At 32.1% G+C, this 22,059-nt stretch overlaps 1 protein-coding gene across 1 annotated transcript; it reads right to left on the minus strand.

Annotated features, from left to right (window-relative positions):
• Positions 1 to 21,009: 21,009 nt before the first annotated feature.
• Positions 21,010 to 21,693, minus strand: LOC139859203 (uncharacterized). Its single transcript, XM_071847998.1, has 2 exons — positions 21,660 to 21,693; positions 21,010 to 21,545 (listed from the first exon to the last, which is right to left on the minus strand). The coding sequence occupies exons 1-2, from the start codon at positions 21,691 to 21,693 to the stop codon at positions 21,010 to 21,012; spliced, it is 570 nt and encodes a 189-aa protein (XP_071704099.1).
• Between the last annotated feature and the right edge of the window lie 366 nt (positions 21,694 to 22,059).

Below are 22,059 nucleotides of genomic sequence, written 5' to 3' on the forward strand. Positions count from 1 at the left end.
AACCGAATAATTCGAATAGATATAAGAAGATGTGATATAACTCACATGGAAGATTGAATTAGAGTATTTATGAGAATGACTTTATAAAATTAAGTTTCAAAATACTATTTAAGAATAAGATGGTTTTCAAAATATGTGTAAAATTGATAATTGTGATTGAAAGCTATTGCCTTGACATCCTAAAATAAGAATTTCGAGGACTCCCAAAGTGAAGTTATGGCCTTATATCATGCAAAGAATAAAATAAATAAAAAGTCATATCATCCGTTATTAAAAACCTTTAATTTAATTTAATTTACATTACATTATATTATTACTTTTATTATTATTATTATTATTATTATTATTATTATTATTATTATTATTATTATTATTATTATTATTATTACTTTTATTATTATTATTATTATTATTATTATTATTATTATTATTATTCATTATGATTCATTATTATTATTATTATTATTATTATTATTATTATTATTATTATTATTATTATTATTAACTTAAAAGTTTTAAAACTTACAAAAAATTAGTGGGAAGTCTAGAGACAATCTGGGCCCCACACCTCTAGCAATAGCAAAACCTATCCTAGTAAAAATATGAGCAGCAGCACCGGCACCAATATCTTGAGCCATCGAACTCTTCTGAACCCGCTTTAGCAAAGAAACAGCCTCCATTTCTAATTCCCCAAGGGAAGAAAATGAGAAAGGAATGAAACCATAACCAATCGCCTGATAGCTAGATCCGTACTTGACCCGCTTCCGACGAGCCGCATCAACCACAGCACGTCCAGGGACAAAGTCAGAAAGCCCAGACTGTGTCAAAGGAGAAGACCCTGTCAAGTCAACACAAACATCGCGACCACAATTCCATGAATAAAGTAACACATCTGCAGGTCTGAGGGCTCTGTCGTTCTCTCCAGACAACCCAATGTCAACCTCCTTCCTCGCTGAAATCCCATATCGATAACAAACATCAACAAGTGAATCCCGAACAACATTATGTCGATGCTTAATACCCAACACACCAGCACAAGACACCGCGTGATCCCCAAAAATATCCCCAGTAAAAACCCTTGAACAGGCAGAGCATGCCGTCGAGATAGAGAATAATGGAACACCCAACCGGTAGCACAACACACATCGGTAAGTCTTTGCGTTCATCGTCTGACCCAACCCCAAAATAGGGACTGCCCTTAGCCAATCAGAGGTGTGATCACCCTGCTGTGATTTCCATAAGGCCGATTGTCGGGGAGATAACGAAAAAGAGGATTCTGCAGAAGCGGTAACCTTTGTGAAATAAACATCTGCCAATTTCTTCATGAGTATTGGGGCAGCGACCTCACTCGGATTACCTAAAATATCAAACCCAACCGTTTGATATTCAAAAGCATCTTCAAAAGCACGACCAAGACCAAGACCAACAATACCCGCATGACGTAGGAGCTTGGTCTGCAACCCAGCAGACTGTAATCGAGAAGCCAAAAAAGCATAATGACGAACATCTCCCGCAGAAAAAACACCAAGCCCTCCAAATGCAAATGGCAAGGTGGCAAGTCGCCACTGCCAATCACCAAACCCAGGCCCTGAAGCAGTAACAATACGCTCCAAGGAAGATCGAAGGGCTCCATCGAAAGCGCGTTGAGCCGCCTCAAATATACTAGGAGGACAAGTACGCAAGGTAAAGTAGAGTTTAGAAACTCCCGTACATGCCCTAAGCAACAACAACTCACACTGAGGATCATCAAGCTTAGCAACCTTATCCATAAGCGCAATGGACTTGGTCACCCTTTGCATCACCAGTTCACTACAAAAACCAGGATCGGAACTTGCGGGGGCCCCAAGCAACTTAACACCATTTAAAGGTCGAGCAATATTAGGAGGAAAGACACCTACTTGCCTGCTGCGAGGGTCCTCCGTAGGCCAGAAAATTTCAGTTTTTTCAACGTTGAGATGTAGCCCAAAACGAGGCCCATCCTCCATAATCAAATGCAAAACCTTCCCCACCACCAAAGTGTCCCCAATAATAGTGCCATCATCCAAATACCACGCCTGAAGACAAACCTCAAAATTATCTCTGATTTTAGAAACCAAGGGTTGTAAGGCCAAAGCAAAAAGCAGTAGACCAAGGGGATCACCCTGTTGCACCCCCTGAGAAGACCATAAGGTGTGGTTCCCACAATACAATCTGGCTGGATTAGAGTAGCAAAATTCAACCCACCGAGAAATGCTCGGACAAAAGCGGCGAACTTCACGTAACATGACCGTACGAACAACTAGATTGAATGCATTTTGAAAATCAACTAATAACATAGAGAGGCCAACATCAGAGCCACGATCCTCAATCAACCGATTCACAGTATGAAGAATAACCCCAACATCAACTAATAACATAGAGAGGCAAATATTATTATTATTATTATTATTATTATTATTATTATTATTATTATTATCTATCTATCTATGAGAGTTTTGGTTAAAGTGCATGGAGGTTTTGATCGTTTTGGCCCCCATTGGAAAACGACATTGAAAAAAAAAAAAAACCAAACACTCCCTCCAACTTTAAGCAATTTTCAAATTCAGTCTTCAAATCAAAGGTGCGAAATGTAAACTTATTATTTTAATTAAAAAACTTAATCAAACCTCACCCATATTTTTAACGGGGCATATCTTCCCGCTCGCCACGCGTTAAATTTTTTCAAACCCACCGTTCAACTCAAAAAATCTTACGAACACAACGGGACTCACTATACGCGAAACGGACACTTCTTAAAAAAACGTTAAATACCTCGGACTATATTCAATACATATACAACTACCCATACTAACTACATCATATCGATGGTTATGTTTTCCTTTTTTTTACGCAATCTTCCTGCCGTTAAAAACGCATAGGCCATTAGGTATACTATGTACTAACTACGTGTATCTAAAAACACCCATAGCAAAACGTTTTTATTTCTGTAAATACATAACACTACATTAACTATGAATATGCAACCCAAAAGCCCCGAAGCATCGCGCGGGCCCCTTTTACTAGTTACTACTACTACACATTTATGCTGAGTATTGCTTTTTTTAAGCTTTTTAAAATGTAATTTCATTTTAGAAGGCAATTGTTTTTAACTTTATTCGATCATTGTTTTTTAGATGCTTGTTATTATTCATTTTAAGAATATTTCGTACTAAATAAAGTGAAACCTGTCTTAGTTTTTACTATTAGGAAAGTAATTCATCCAAAAAGTAATTCCCTGAAATGTTCCAAAGTGTAGCAAGTACATAAGCAAATACTTTATATATTCTTTTACCTTTTGATATGAAAAAAATATTCGTTTATATTGTAAAAGAAGCACATAAACTCATTTGATCTTGGCATCTCACACTTATCTACCTTGATTTAGATTCTTATTGGAACATAATCGATATCATTAACTCGTCCTTATAGCATCAAAGAATGTTAGGCTAATAACAAGAATCCGGTTTGATTAAAATGAGCTTATGCGTTTTCGTTGCAATGGTAAACAACATTTAAACCATCGCATGAAATTTCATTCGATCACTTACATTTTAATCTTGCAACATATGATTGATTATCATGCTAATATATGTTTTATAACATGTATATTGAGTATTTATTAATTAAAGAGTCTGAAATGTAAGATATTTAGGGTGAATTCCAAAATTTGAAAGCATTGATTGGATAAGGTAGTGGTAGAACTTGAATAGCATTTATAGTCCACAACCTCCTCTTTAATCTTTGTTCCTTTGCCCACAAAAATAGGCTTTTCTTTCATGGACCACACTAGCACTTAGGATAGCTCACATCCTTGGACCACAATACCACTTAATAACTTTGTACATTTCCCATCAAAAAGAAAACAAATTATTGGGATCCACACATTTGATGAGGTAACTAAAAATCCTAATTAGTGAATCATGGTACAAAAGACCCCACGTACCCATAGGTGATATGATAGATGAGAAGATAAACCAACAAAATCAAATTAAGACAAAGGAGGAAACTTAATTGAGGTAGTAAACTAGTAAACAAATCACGTCTTTTATAAATTATAGTAAGAGGTAACCATTGTTTTTTTTGAAAGACAAAATCACACATACTTTTACACGAATATTTACAATAATTCACGAAATATGTTCACAACGAGACTTGAACCTTCAACCTCTTAGTTGAAAGGGCTACTACGATACCGCCAGACCAATGGCTCTTTAGTTAGTTAAGGGAGTTTGAGTTGCAATCCTACAAGGCATACAAGGGGGGTGTAATTCAATAGTTTGTTGATATGATGCTAATTACACTTGCACATTCATATAGGCATGTAATGTAATGTACACATAGCATGAGTGTGAATAGGGCGGGTCTCATTTGGACAGTAGTGGATCATGTTTGGTGAAATTTGACCAAATTTTGTGATTGAATATGGTCCATAAAAAGGGAATGAGAATGTGGAGTGTTTTCTATAGCATTTTTAGGGCATTATTGTGTTTTGGGAGGGGGACTGATAGGAGTGGGGAATATGGCAATTGCGTGATAAGTTGGAACTATGATTCAAAGTTATTTGTACATATTGGTAATGGATGATTCTTGGATTTTACTTGACAATAAAGGGTATAACATTTATCTTCATTCAACAAGTATGTTAGATCATCCGAAACAAATATGGTTATTCGAGATAGAATACACCAATGTAAAATTTAAGCCATTCTGTTTTGCATATCCTCGATTACTATGTTTTTCTTTGAAGTAAGTACAAATATTATATATACTAGTTTATAACAACTATTACAAGACATAACTCTTACTAGATCAAGATGATATATTGATTGATCCTATATACTCAAAAAATATTTTAGATTCATAAGTCAATAGCTTTGCATTCTTGTAGTGGCCACGAAAGGGTCAAAAACGATCACAAGAATATCTCGGTTAAGCTGCACAAGAGTGTACATGTCATTTTCAAATTAGTTAGAATGAATAGTTATTTTCAACAAAAATGTAAACTTGTTATATTAGGTAAAAAAGAAACACAGATACAATTTTTATAAATTGTGGTAAACCACGATAACCAGATATAGAATTAGAATCTTACTTTATACTGTATCTAAGTAGGTCTAACTATGTTTCAAATCATTTTATACCTAACAGAACTTTGTATACTTAACTAAATACGGGTGTTAAATAAAGATAAAGCTAATCATTAGAGATTCAAAGACGAACATGTAAATATCTTAACCAGGTTGCCAAGATAGGTAAGATATTTATCATACTTGGGTCTTGAGTTAGGTCTTTCTCATATAACACGAGTTTATCTCTAATAGACTCACGTGTTCAAACATCAAGGTTACACTTTTGACTTGGGCCTCACTCTTTAGGTGCTATTAATTTAATTACCTTTGTGTTTATAAATTTTTTTTTAACGGCGAAGAAGATGTATATTAATAATCTCAATAACTTCATCAAAGCGATGAATGTTATCGGCCAAAAAGTACATATGATCAAAAGACAATACAATTACATCATATTGATCGCAATACATGAAAAGAGAACTAATGACAAAGAAGATACGGATTTTGCTCCCAAACATGAGCTTGAAGTCCATGAACGAGCTTGAGATTAGAAGCCCTTAGAAACGATTTTAGTTTAATATTCCGGACCACGATTGAACGGCAAGTAAATTTCTTGTTGAAAATAATATCGTTCCTCGCCAACCAAATGGCCCAAATATTCGCGGGCCCAATCAACTTCCAAAATCTCGAAGCTTTTATGCCCATTCCATAGAACCAATCGAAAGAGAAGTCGACAATTGAGGCCGGAATAACCCAACGAATGTTCCACCATTTAAATAGATCCGTCCAAATAGCCGACGACCATTTACAATGGAGAAGTAAGTGATCAACACTTTCAACATTATTCATACACCAAATGCATAACGTGGATTGATTAGGAGGCAAAATGTGTCTACTCGATAACACCTCTTTGACGGGAATACACTTTTTAATTGCAAGCCAATGGAAAATCATCACTTTGGACGGGACATTGTTACCCCAAACAACCTTAGGCCACACGGGAGGAGAAATGATGCTCTATTGTAGCATAATACGAATAGAATCCGCAACAGAGAAAGAGTCAGAGCCAAAAGCAGCCCATTTAACTGAATCAAGAGCCGAATCATTGAGCTTAAAGTGTGATAAAATAGCAGAAAGTTGACGAACCTTCATAACGTTGAAAGGGGATAAAGGGAGGGATAAATTGCAATCCCACCCCTCCTTTTGCACACGACTGTCCAGGGGATACCGAAAGCTTTTAACACATGCAGTTTTTTGTACACAAACGAAGAACAGAGATGGAAATTCATATTTTAAAATGAGCCCGTCGACCCATGTGTCATACCAAAACAAAATGCTTGCCCCATCACCTAATACCCATTTCCAAATATTAGGACCAAGAATACGAAGAGCGGGATCATTACCTTGTAGATTTATCATGTCTTTCCAAATGGGAGAGATTTGGTAAAAAGTTCAAAGATGAGACATTATTCATTAGTTTACCACGAAAGGAAGGGCCAAAAGAAGAGACATCGATGGCCTCCCACAAACAATGCTTATTAGAATTCAATCGAACCCACCATTTAGCTAGCAAAGCTAAATTTTTTATCCGGAGGGGAGTAATCCCCAACCCCCCCAAATCTTTAGGTAAACAAACCGCTTCCCATTTCACTAAGCATGTTTTCTTTTTAAGACAATCTCCGCCCCAAAGAAAATTTCTTCTATACCTTTCAAGTTGTTTTAAAACGGAAGAAGGAGCTTTGTAAATGGACATGTAATGAAGAGGTAAGCTTGAAATAACCGCATTGATCATCACTAAGCGACCCCCAAAAGAAAGGCACCTTCCTTTCCATCTGTGACTACCAGGGAATTTCCGACCAAAATTTAAACTTTAATCTTTATATGTTTCCGAAAGCAAAGTTTGTTAAGTTGAATCTCAAAAATTTTAAACTGTGTCCATACATTCATTTAAACCTCGACCAAGTTCCAACGATTCACGAACCATTATATGAACGAACATGATTATATATGTATATGTGTATATATTATAACTTGAAAACATTAACAAAGTATTAGACGTATAATACTTTATATAAACGTATTTGTTTCAAAATATATTCTAATAGTTATCAATGGAATTAAAAGATGATATTAAATGATTGAATTATTAGATACATTGAATTATAATTACGAGTCTCTATTAAGAGGTCCACTATGATTTGAGAAATCTATTCTTTTTAACGGTATTCGGAATAATTGGTAAAGTGATTTATTAGAAGGAACAAAAGTGTCGATTAACGGGAACTAGACAAGGGTTGGTGGAGATTCCCGTTTGATTTTTCAATTTATGCCTTACAATAATTGTCTCGTGACTTTTGATAAGATAAATTAATTAACCTTCATATTAGGTATTGTGAAAATGAAATTAGGGATTATAGGTAAATTAGAGAATAGATATTGACAAGTTAAATAGATCGACATTAAGATGATTCCTTACGTTTGATTTTCCTTTAGACTTAATCCTACGAGTCATGATTAAACTGGAAGTTAAAACCTTGAAACCTGATATGGTTTATATATGATTTTTACTTTCATAAACGAAAACGTCATTTCAATATAATAGATTTTTTTTAAGAACGTCTTATGACATAACAACTTCTACTATTATAACCTTTGTGATAAAATGATTTGGAATATAAAGTAATTGGAATATTAAAATGTCTTTGTAAACGTTTTATATAAATAAAGTATATCAATTTTAAACTTTAAAAATACAAATGTTACGAAATAGTAATTCTTGATATTTAAACAATTCCAAAATACATAAATTTTGAATATCTTTTGTTTGAAAAAAAAAAAACTATATATTAAGTAAAGAGTTCAAACTTATATTTTGAAATGAAAATATATTTTTAACTTAGTCATAAAACGTCTTGATTTAAAATAATATATTTTGACAAACAAAGAGTCACTGATTTATAGAAGCAAATGACCACAACACTCAATTTTACAAGTTACATTTATCACAAAATAATTTATTGACGAGTAAGTCAAATTATTAATAAGTGTACATGTCGCGTAACGAAAAAGGCTAGTTTTCTAAACGTACGAAAGTGCGATCGAAAAACCGAAAGTGGTACATGAGTCGAGTGACAACGTCCAAGTCATTTGAGTAAAAATTACATTTGTACCATGAGCGTAAATATAATATAATATTTAATTAATTATAAAGATTTAATATATATAAAATTATATTATATAAAAAAACGTTAGCAGCCATGTATAAATCGATTTATGAGCTGGAATCATTTTAACATAGATTGGGGAGATTAAAGGGAAGAAGTGTCGCAATAGCTGAGGTGTGGAACCCATAAAAGTCCTTTAAAGATCGAACGCGTCCTGATCGAGTTCATTTAACTTTCTATTTCTCAATCTCTCTATTCTATCAAATACTCCGTAAATATTTATTTATTTAATTATTATTATTATTATTATTATTATTATTATTATTATTATTATTATTATTATTATTAATGTTAAGAGTAGTATTATTATTAATCACATTAATATTAGTAGTATTATTATTGTATTATACATAAAATACTACGACGAGGTCATGAGCGGGTGATTGCAAAACTGGTTTTCGAGTAGGATAGGGCTAAGGAAATTATGGGTTATAGCAATGGAGGTGATGGGTATGGTTCATGGGTATGCTCGTAAGGCCAATCTAGTGTTTATCATCTCCGTTGCATCTACGTACCTTTCCTGCAATATTGAATCTCAATATTGATACGTGAGTATTCATAATTTAATTTTTACATACTAATAGTGTATCCCTGACTAGTGCTCGAGAATATAGGATTATGCATGCTTGTACTTTTGATATTGCCATTAGATAGGATATGTTGAATCCTGAATTAGTTACGTATGCGGTTGAGATAAGGTATAAGATATGCATGTCGTTGGAAAGCTAGCGAAAAATTAAGAACTTTTCATTTAGATATCGAACGGTTTCGATGAACGGATTTGAAGTTATAGTCAATCGAATTTTTGTATTATTATTAAAAATGATTATTATTATCGTCGTTATTATCGTCGTTCTAGTTTTATCTTATTATTATTATTATTATTATTATTATTATTATTATTATTATTATTATTATTATTTTTATTATTATTATCTTTATCAATAAAAGGATTTATCATTAAAAATTGTTATTTTTATTATTATTACTATCATTATTATCGTTAAAGTTATAATTAGTATTATTATTATTATCTAATTATTATTATTATTATTATTTTATTATTATTATTATTATTATTATTATTATTATTATTATTATTATTATCATTATTAATATGTATATCATTATTTAAAAATGGTTAATGTTATTGTTATTATTGTTATGATATTATCATTAAAATAATTATTAGTATTATCCTTAATAATGTCATAGTAATTATCATTATTAGTATTATTGTAATTAAAACTAATATTAGTAATACCTAATTATTTTGATTACTATTATTATCATTATTATGAACACAATATAAAAGTAGATTAAAAGCTATTAAACGAAACGATTAGGAAATAATGAGTAAGAGTATCTTGATGAAATTAATATAGGTTCGTGAATCCGAGGCCAACCCTGCACTTGTTCAATGATGTTATATGTATTTTTACTATGAAATACAGTATGGTGAGTTTCATTTACCTTTTTACCCTTTATATTTTTGGGCTGAGAATACATGCGCAATTTTTATAACTGTTTTACGAAATAGACACAAGTAATTGAAATTACAGTATATGGTTGAATGATCGAAATCGAATATGCTCCTTTTAGTCTGGTAATCTAAGAATTAGGGAACAGACACCCTAATTGACGTGAATCCTAAAGATAGATCTATTGGGCCTAACGAACCCCATCCAAAGTACCGGATGCTTTAGTACTTCGATGTTGTTTTTATCATGTCCGAAGGATTTCCCGGAATGATAGGAGATATTCTTATATGCATCTTGTTAATGTCGGTTACCAGGTGTTCACCATATGAATGATTTTTGTCTCTATGCATGGGACGTATATTTATGAGAAATGGAAACGAAAATCTTGTGGTCTATTAAAATGATGAAAATGATCGATTATGATAAACTAATGAACTCACCAACCTTTTGGTTGACACTTTAAAGCATGTTTATTCTCAGGTGTTAAAGAAATCTTCCGTTGTGCATTTGCTCATTTTAGAGATATTATTTGGAGTCATTCATGGCATATTTTGAAAGATGTTGCATTCGAGTCGTTGAGTTCATCAGGATTATTATTAAGTCAATTATCGGTGGATGTATTATGAAATGGTATGCATGCCGTCAACTTTCGTTGTAAAGAAAATTTGTCTTTTAGAAACGAATGCAATGTTTGTAAAATGTATCATATAGAGGTCAAATACCTCGCAATGTAATTAACTATTGTGAATCGTTTATAATGTATATGAACGGATCCTTTCAGTTGGTATCAGAGCGGTGGTTTTAGCGAACTAGGTCTGCATTAGTGTGTCTAACTGATAAGTCGTTAGGATGCATTAGTGAGTCTGGACTTCGACCGTGTCTGCATGTCAAAAGTTTTGCTTATCATTTTTAGTCGGAAATCATCTGCTTATCATCCTTAGGAAATTACCTGCTTATCATTATTAGTCTAGACACGTCTTGCTACATTAATTGCATGAGTAGTGTATACACAAAATTCATATCTTAGCGTATCTGCTAAATCATATCTTATCATATCTGTTACTTTAAACTTTGCCTGACATATCCCGCAAATTCCTCCGTAATCTACGAAATCTTTTGTTCTATATCTATGGATATTCTATGTAATTAGAATACCATCCGATAACCGAAAATCATTTCATATCAAAAAATCCTTATTCAATCGTACGAAATGGAATTCATCATTAATTCAAGTTCCTCGGATTCCGAAATGGAATCCCACTCCAGCTCCGAAAGCAGTATGACCGGAATGGATCAACCAATTAGCCATCATCTATTCTGGATGAATTGGGGATGGGTTCGTAGCCTCCTTAATCATTGGAGACAAGAAGAAGGTGATCCCTTCCATCCACCACATTGCCCTCTTGGCGAAGAACCTGAAGCACTTACCGACGAACCTGTTCGAGACACCATTTTCTCTCTCATTTCCAGAGTATCTCGTCACGATTACATACTACATCAAATTTTAGATTTTATTTATCCGCTCGTCCGAACCGACAATCACCCCGGTGTAATAGAAGAAGTCAACGAGCTTCGCGCTCAGGTAGTGGCTTTGGAGAACATGGTGCAAAGGTTACAAACACCAGCAGCAGCATCAGCAGCATAACCAGTACCACCATCAGCAACGCCAACAGAACCATTACCACCACCAACAACATCCACATCCCATGCTTCAACATCATGAACTGTTCCACGAGCATCAACGTCATACTCATCATAGATACCAAGGAGTACCAACAACAAACGATGAAGTGTTGATTCATAACTTCATTGGAGACACATTTTGCGACGATTATATAATCTCTAAAGTCTTAGAGATTATCTATTCTAACCCTAACCAGAAATCAGATTAGTGAACCAAAATGATAGAAGGAATAGTAAAAACCCTGACAAGAATGATGCGTGATTCACAAGCTAGACTTATTTTACCAACAACATCAACAGTACTGTTAACATCACTAACACAGTCAGTACCATCAGCATCGTCAGAACCAGCAACACTTATAACATCAAAAGCTCTGCCAGTTCAAGAATCACTGTGGACATCATTACGAATCAATAACGCGTATATTGTATCAACGAGTTATGAAGTATTAACTCATTCCCACTGAAGAAATTATATGTATATTATATATATATATATATATATATATATATATATATATATATATATATATATATATATATATATATATATATATATATGTGTTGAGATCAAAATAAATCTTTCCGTACTAAGCTATTATGTATGGATCTTAACTACTCGGTTAATTCATATTACAAATATGCAATAATGTACATCCTTCGCCCGCAACTTAACCATCGTTAACTACAATCTCTGTCTCAATTCAACAAATTCCAATTCATAATAAATCAAGTATATATTTGATTTTACACTTTCATCATCGATGTACCCGAAACTTTTCAGATAACATCATTCGTACTTTGCGAGGTTCACAAGAATTTAACGAAAACCAACATCACGCCTCAATAAATAACGAAGTATTGATTCATAATTTCAATATTATTGAAGAAATACTTATGTAACCTCTAAAGCCTTCAAAGGATTATTCAATTCTAGTTCCAACCGTAAATCGAATGAGTTTAATTTAGTATTAACTCATTAAAATCTATGTTACATCTGAAGAGAATATATACAAGTATATTTTCATAAAGACTGTAATAAAATTCTTTTGTACAAAATATTAATTGTGAATTTTTTTTAACGGGTAGGTAATACCCGAGAGATATATATATTCACAATTAATATGTTACATTCTTCGAATCTGATTAAGCAAATTATCAACTATACTTCCTACTTTCACAATAATATACATTCTTTCATAGAAATCAAAACAACCATATTCATTCAAACTCAATTCTGATTTTGAAACCTCATAATTCAATTCGAGATATAACCGGTACCATCACTTTTAGATTCCTACATCTTTCAAAGCTATATTTTGGCTTCAAAACTGTGTTAGAACATCAAATGTATATTAACGATTACAATCTGTGTTCAAACCCTTCGAAAATTTCTGAAGACATTTCAAATAATGAGCAATCGAGATGATGATCCAACCACATGTTACCCACAGTTATGTACCCGAAAAACTCTTGAAACCAAAGTAAAAGTTTAAACAATGTATCCGTGTCAGATTCTTTAGCATTTATTAGCAAAAATAACTTTGCGATTCCTTTTCAAAGTAGCCAGTTTTGTCACAGCTCCAGCAAGTCAACTTCGATTTTTCAGTCAGACCAACCTTATTATAACCTTGAGATATACACCATCGTTACCGGGGAACCTTTTACATTCCACCACATTATCAGCAGATGTACCAACAACTTCATTACCCTTTGACTTTAGCCTCTCCAAAAAGTCATTATAGTTATTCATTGAAACCACATCATTTACTCATTCGCACCTTGTAACAAGAATTGTCATACGAATCATCGGAAATTAGCAATCAGTATTTTGAAATCTCGCAGCATGTCTACGTCAACAGTTATATGTGTATATATAACATCTATCTTCTGGACTTAATTTGAATGTGAAATTTCTGAAAAACACTCCGAACTACGAATTGGTTCTCCGAAAATGGAAAAATGCTGATAAAGCAAAAAAAAAAAAAAACTGTAAACGACCTTAGCAGTAAAAAGTTTGATGATAAAGATTAGTGTATTGGCAAAGCTAAAAAAAAAATAAGTTTTGGAACTGGAAAACGGATTGAGCAAAGTATGAAGGAGGCTGTGGACAAATCACAAAGACTGAACCTGCCTTCAAAGAATCCAAATGATTCAGTGTCTGCTGAAGTCATTAACGAATACCTTGCTCCTGACACTAAACCCCTACAGACAATATTCTTCATCATCCTCTGATATTAGAAATTCTAAGATATCATCGTATCTTTCATTATAAATATCCTCTATATTTCTGAAGATATTTTCATAATTATTCTTATCTGAAATCATTTACCTCTTCGCATTATCTGTATTACATCATAAAAGAAACTATTTTTGTTTCTAAATTCTGAAACATTCGAGTTTAAAATAGAAATACTTTTGAAGTAGTGTTAGGAGCTGAAGCATGAATTAGTATAATATAATGACACTTGATCAACGTGATTATATTACAGTAATTCATGCTGAGTTTCTAAATGGAACGTGATGATTCACATATCATAACGTCATCATGTGTCATGTTACACGACTTTTATATTCTCTTTAACCTCTAAAATATCAAGAAAATATTTCTTGATGATTCGGTCTTTTCCGAGGTATTCTAGTAATTTGACAAGTCAAGATCGTGCCATTACAATTCCCTTCTTATAACATTAACAATGTTCATTCCGAAATTCATATCTGCGAATTATGGATCATTATAAGTAGTACTTACTCGCAAGAAGAAGAAACGAAAGGACAAAGCTCCGAAACGGAAATTGGGGTATAAATCGCAGCAAATAAAAGAAAGCATTAACTAGAGATGACAATGATTATGGGAGACAGAAGCAGGGACATCGAAATATAAGAGAAGATATAAAATCCAACAACCACCCAGAAATTATAAACCGTATATATCAATACATATAGCAATATAAAGACACGGGAGAATTAAAAACACTATAAAACTAAGTGTATAGTAGAAGTAAATAGATTCTTCTGGCGGTAGATGAAAAAGAAGAATGACCGATATAAAGGTTAGGAATATATCAAGAAGCAGAACTGAATGGAGCATATTGATGAATGCTTTAAAGTATGAGTTAGAAATAATGGAAGGTATGAGTTAAAAGGAAACAAAGGAGGTGGATTTATAGTAAAATATCCAACAAAGAAATCAAAACAGATGATCGCATTTAAAGCAGATCCTAATTCCCTTGATTATCGAAGAATCAAATCCTATTACGAAGATTTTCTCTAAATCTCTTGAACTTGGAAATCAATCCTATCTATGTCAAAAGATATGAAGAATCTATACCTACTCATTTCACTCTTTTGGCGATAGCATCACTCGTACTCTTCACAAAATCAAAAGGTTTTATCCACATTACTCAATGATGATAAAACCCTAATTTTCAGCCTATATGCGTCATGAAAACATATTTATTGTCAACCATGACCATCCCAATCAAATTTTGGGACGAAATTTCTTTAACGGGTAGGTACTGTGACGACCCGGGAATTTCCGACCAAAATTTAAACTTTAATCTTTATATGTTTCCGACACGATAAGCAAAGTTTGTTAAGTTGAATCTCCAGAATTTTAAACTGTGTCCATACATTCATTTAAACCTCGACCAAGTTCCAACGATTCACGAACCATTATATGAACGAACATGATTATATATGTATATGTGTATATATTATAACTTGAAAACATTAACAAAGTATTAGACGTATAATACTTTATATAAACGTATTTGTTTCAAAATATATTCTAATAGTTATCAATGGAATTAAAAGATGATATCAAATGATTGAATTATTAGATACATTGAATTATAATTACGAGTCTCTATTAAGAGGTCCACTATGATTTGAGAAATCTATTCTTTTTAACGGTATTCGGAATAATTGGTAAAGTGATTTATTAGAAGGAACAAAAGTGTCAATTAACGGGAACTAGACAAGGGTTGGTGGAGATTCCCGTTTGATTTTTCAATTTATGCCTTACAATAATTGTCTCGTGACTTTTTATAAGATAAATTAATTAACCTTCATATTAGGTATTGTGAAAGTGAAATTAGGGATTATAGGTAAATTAGAGAATAGATATTGACAAGTTAAATAGATCGAGATTAAGATGATTCCTTACGTTTGATTTTCCTTTAGACTTAATCCTACGAGTTATTATTAAACTGGAAGTTAAAACCTTAAAACCTGATATGGTTTATATATGATTTTTACTTTCATAAACGAAAACGTCATTTCGATATAATAGATTTTTTAAGAACGTCTTATGACATAACAACTTCTACTATTATAACCTTTGTGATAAAATGATTTGGAATATAAAGTAATTGGAATATTAAAATGTCTTTGTAAACGTTTTATGTAAATAAAGTATATCAATTTTAAACTTTAAAAATACAAATGTTACGAAATAGTAATTCTTGATATTTAAACAATTCCTAAATACATAAATTTTGAATATCTTTTGTTTGAAAAAAAAAAACTATATATTAAGTAAAGAGTTCAAACTTATATTTTGAAATGAAAATATATATTTTAACTTAGTCATAAAACGACCTGATTTAAAATAATATATTATGACAAACAAAGAGTCACTGATTTATAGAAGCAAATGACCACAACACTCAATTTTACAAGTTACATTTATCACAAAATAATTTATTGATGAGTAAGTCAAATTATTAATAAGTGTACATGTCGCGTAACGAAAAAGGCTAGTTTTCTAAACGTACGAAAGTGCGCTCGAAAAATCGAAAGTGGTACATGAGTCGAGTGACAACGTCCAAGTCATTTGAGTAAAAATTACATTTTTACCATGAGCGTAAATATAATATAATATTTAATTAATTATAAAGATTTAATATATATAAAATTATATTATATAAAAAAACGTTAGCAATGTATAAATCAATTTATGAGCTGGAATCATTTTAACATAGATTGAGGAGATTAAAGGGAAGAAGTGTCACAATAGCTGAGGTGTGGAGCCCATAAAAGTCCTTTAAAGATCGAACGCGTCCTGATCGAATTCATTTAACTTTCTATTTCTCAATCTCTCTATTCTATCAAATACTCCGTAAATATTCATTTAATTATTATTATTAATAATATTATTATTATTAATGTTAAGAGTAGTATTATTATTAATCACATTAATATTAGTAGTATTATTATTGTATTATACATAAAATACTACGACGAGGTCATGAGTGGGTGATTGCAAAACTGGTTTTCGAGTAGGATAGGGCTAAGGAAATTATGGGTTATAGCAATGGAGGTGATGGGTATGGTTCATGGGTATGCTCGTAAGGCCAATCTAGTGTTTATCATCTCCGTTGTATCTACGTACCTTTCCTGCAATATTGAATCTCAATATTGATACGTGAGTACTCATAATTTAATTTTTACATACTAACAGTGTATCCCTTACTAGTGCTCGAGAATATAGGATTATGCATGCTTGTACTTTTGATATTGCCATTAGATAGGATATGTTGAATCCTGAATTAGTTACGTATGCGGTTGAGATAAGGTATAAGATATGCATGTCGTTAGAAAGCTAGCGAAAAATTAAGAACTTTTTATTTAGATATCGAACGGTTTCGATGAACGGATTTGAAGTTACAGTCAATCGAATTTTTGTATTATTATTAAAAATGATTATTATTGTCGTCGTTATTATCGTCATTCTAGTTTTATCTTATTATTATTATTATTATTATCTTTATCAATAAAAGGATTTATCATTAAAAATTGTTATTTTTATTATTATTACTATCATTATTATCGTTAAAGTTATAATTAGTATTATTATTATTATTATCTAATTATTATTATTATTATTATTATTATTATTATTATTATTATTATTATTATTATTATTATTATTATTATTATTATTATTATCATTATTAATATGTATATCATTATTTAAAAATGGTTAATGTTATTGTTATTATTATTATGATATTATCATTAAAATAATTATTAGTATTATCGTTAATAATGTCATAGTAATTATCATTATTAGTATTATTGTAATTAAAACTAATATTAGTAATACCTAATTATTTTGATTACTATTATTATCATTATTATGAACACAATACAAAAGACGATTAAAAGCTATTAAACGAAACGATTAGGAAATAATGAGTAAGAGTATCTTGATGAAATTAAAATATTATAAGATATTGATTTAGATAAAATTATCGTTCTTTTTATTTTTATCATTACTATTATTATTAAAAGTATCGTTAGTATTAAAACTATCATTTTAACAAAAATTATCATTTTAATAGAAATGTCATTGTTATTATAAAATACCACTATTATTATCATTTTAAATAGAATTATTATTTTAAAAATAATATTAAAAAGTGTCGTAAATATTAAAGTTATCATAATTAGAATTATCATTTTATCATAATGTCATCTTAGTAATTATAAATATAGATATTTTTATTAATAAAATAATAATAATTATTATTACAAAATAATACAACTTTTACTTACTATTATTATGGATATTATTTTATCAAATAAATATGTGATACAAACATATTTTACTACGTGTAATAAAATTTCTTTAATAATACCTATCATATTATCTTTATGATATTAAATGAACTCTATAAATCTTATTACTTAATATATATAAAAGTATATTTTATTATATAAATTTTAATACAAAATTTTATTTATTAATAAATGAATTATATTATTTACTCTAGTAATTTTTTTTAAATATTTAAAAATATAAAACGACGACATTTAAACTATATATAGATTTTGGAAATCATTTTGAGTCAAATTGACTTTTGTTGACCTATGCATATTAGTCTCGAGCATTAGGATTATTGTACACTATGACTTGACCTAATTTGTTAGACAAACATTGACCAACACATAAATATATATAATTAATATAGGTTCGTGAATCCGAGGCCAACCCTGCACTTGTTCAATGATGTTATATGTATTTTTACTACGAAATACAGTATGGTGAGTTTCATTTACCTTTTTACCCTTTATATTTTTGGGCTGAGAATACATGCGCAATTTTTATAACTGTTTTACGAAATAAACACAAGTAATTGAAATTACATTATATGGTTGAATGATCGAAATCGAATATGCCCCTTTTAGTCTGGTAATCTAAGAATTAGGGAACAGACACCCTAATTGACGCGAATCCTAAAGATAGATGTATTGGGCCTAACGAACCCCATCCAAAGTACCGGATGCTTTAGTACTTCGATGTTGTTTTTATCATGTCCGAAGGATTTCCCGGAATGATAGGGGATATTCTTATATGCATCTTGTTAATGTCGGTTACCAGGTGTTCACCATATGAATGATTTTTGTCTCTATGCATGGGACGTATATTTATGAGAAATGGAAACGAAAATCTTGTGGTCTATTAAAATGATGAAAATGATCGATTATGATAAACTAATGAACTCACCAACCTTTTGGTTGACACTTTAAAGCATGTTTATTCTCAGGTGTTAAAGAAATCTTCCGCTGTGCATTTGCTCATTTTAGAGATATTACTTGGAGTCATTCATGGCATATTTTGAAAGACGTTGCATTCGAGTCGTTGAGTTCATCAAGATTATTATTAAGTCAATTATAGTTGGATGTATTATGAAGTGGTATGCATGCCGTCAACTTTCGTTGTAAAGAAAGTTTGTCTTTTAGAAACGAATGCAATGTTTGTAAAATGTATCATATAGAGGTCAAATACCTCGCGATGTAATTAACTATTGTGAATTATTTATAATGTATATGAACGAGTCCTTTCACCATCCGGTAAGTTTTCGTTTGAATTTATTAAGAATAGGGTCCCACATTGAGATTCTATCCCTACCAAAACCGATCGGAATACCAACATAGATAAGAGGGAAAACGCAAACTTTGCAATCAAAGATAGCCAAAAAAAGCTATCATATCCGCTCTAGAAACATGAATGCCATACAATGTTGTTTTAATGCATTCATTTGAAGGTTGGAGAGATGAAAAAACAAATCCATGATGTGTTTTATCCGTAAGAGTTCGTTAGAAGTCGGTTGAGCAAAAATGATGGTATCATCGGCAAATTGTGATTAACTTTCAAATTAGCTCCAATACGGCAACCTTGTATATCACCATTGATAAGCTCTCTAGATAAAAGTTTACTCAAAACCTCTGCAACAATGATAAACAAAAAGGACGATAGGGGATCGCCTTGTCTTAACAGCGTTTCATGATGCCTTTGCGGGAAGAAGAGCCATTAATTAGGACCGAAAAATGTATGTTTGAGATACAAACTTTGATCCATGAGATGAACTTTTGCCCGAAACCCATTCTATGTAGGCCCGAAAGTAAGAACTCATGAGAAACGGAATCATACTCTTTTGAAAAGTCGATCTTCAAAAGAAGGAGGGGCTTTTTCTTCTTTTTTGCCATGTGAACGACTTCACTAACAACCATAACCCCATCCATTAATAAGCATGATGTAACAAACCCGTTTTGGTTTTCACTAATGATATGAGGAATAACTTTCTTTAATCTATTGACCAAGGTTTTCGTGATGATTTTGTAAGGAGCGTTAATAAGACTAATAGGGCGCAATTGATCAATGGTTTTAGCCGAATTGGATTTGGGAATTAACACGATAAAGGAAGAATTAAAGCCAATTGGAAACGAAGGGTTTGCATGAAATTCATCAAACATTCGGACAATAATTTCTTCAAGATAGTACCATGATTTTTTGAAGAATTGAAGAGAGAATTCATCCGGGCTCGGGGCTTCGTTACCATCAAGATTATTTATAACTTCAAAAATCTCTTGAGATGAAAAAGCCTCTTCCATGATGTGTATTAAATGTGAAGGCACTATGCCCAAATTTTAATCGGCCCAAACAGCCTACTCATTAATCTGAGAGGAAACTGAATTAGGGGAACGAACAGGAGAACTGAATAGGGAGCAAAAATATTGGATACCAAAGTTTTTTACAGTTGTCGGATCATCTACCCATAAGTCGTTTATTTTTAACCCCGCGATGTATGAAGATTGTTGATTGATTCGAGAAACGGTATGAAAAAACTTAAAGTTTTTATCCCCTACTCTTAACCAAAGAAAACGAGATTGGAGTCTTGCTCTTGATTCAATGAGGATACTTAACTTCTTTTTATGAGATTTTAAGTATGCCAAAGTAGCTAGCTCGGTCTCTGTCAAATTACGAGTTTTGAAACAATCTTTAAGACTTTGGATACCTCTTTCACAATTTTTAAGATCGAAGGCATCTTGATCTCTATTACAAATATTCCAAATCTTGATATCCCTTTTTAACAGTCGAAGTTTCTTGTTCAAGATGAAAACCGCTCAACCGTCAACCTCATAGCTAGCCCATTTGGATTCACATAGGTTTAAAAAACCATTTTTTGATAACCACAAGTTATTAAGACGAAACGGCTTAGGATCCCAATCACATAATTTCTTACCTCAAACAATCGGCTTATGATAAAGTTTATTGGTATTGACCGTTTGCAAAACTTCTTCGGGCCAACGAGTAACCCATTCATGATTAACCAAAAACCTATCAATACGAGAAAATTTCCCCCGAGGCCCTTCCCAAGTGAATACATCATTAGACAATGGTTGATCAATCAAAGAAGCATTAGTAATAAAGTCATTAAAATTTGCTATGCTACTTAATTCAGTCGCTTCCCTGAACCTTTCTTCCGGGCTACACACCGCATTGAAATCGCCCAAAAAACACAATGGACCCGGCCATTTGAGAGCGATGTTAGTGAGTTTATCCCACACCATTTTCTTTCTACTTTCTTGACGAGGGGCATAAACATTCACAATAAGAATAACAAGATTCGAAGGAAGATACCTCACGATGGTAGCACTCCAATGTTTTCTCTTCCAAGACATAAGAAGAGAAAAAATATCCGTTCTCCACATAGAAACAAGGCCACCCGATCTTTCATTAGCCTCTACTTGAATGGAATCAAAAGCGTAGTGTTTCCAAACTTCATTTAAAATGGGTTAATCAACGACTTTCACCATGGTTTCTTGAATAGCTAGGAAGTATATTTGATGACGATTTACCAAATATCCCGCCATACGACCTCTTGACTTATTACCAAGGCCGCGCACGTTCCATGAGGCTATCCTCATGGTTTGGTCGCTTTTAAGGGAGTGTCGTCGTCAGTCATATTACCCATGAAAACCCCAAAATTATATAGCTCTTCTTTGTATGAAGTCTTTTTGGAACCGCCATGACTGTCGTCGACCAGAGTATGCTTTTGATGATTTATTTCACTAGAGGTATCGAAAACATTGGATAAATTGGGAACATTATCAAGCCAAGTGCTCCCCTCTTTTTTGCCACTGTGCTTTTTGTGGACTTTAGGTTGAAGAAAGACCTCTTTGGTGTTACTGGATTGATTGCAACGAGATTTAATCTCGTTACATGATTTGCGACAAGCAGAACTTATACACTTATCTTCATCAACTAAGGGAGATATTGGTTTGGACAGGAGT

This window comes from Rutidosis leptorrhynchoides, chromosome 7 (assembly GCF_046630445.1).
Source record: "Rutidosis leptorrhynchoides isolate AG116_Rl617_1_P2 chromosome 7, CSIRO_AGI_Rlap_v1, whole genome shotgun sequence".
NCBI lineage: Eukaryota > Viridiplantae > Streptophyta > Magnoliopsida > Asterales > Asteraceae > Rutidosis > Rutidosis leptorrhynchoides.

Coding starts and splice junctions, on each gene's coding strand:
- LOC139859203 (XM_071847998.1), bottom strand. CDS start 21,693: ATGAGGATAGCCTCATGGAACGTGCGCGGCCTTG. Junction 21,546..21,659: donor ATGGAACGTGCGCGGCCTTG/GTAATAAGTCAA, acceptor TTTTAAATGAAG/TTTGGAAACACTACGCTTTT.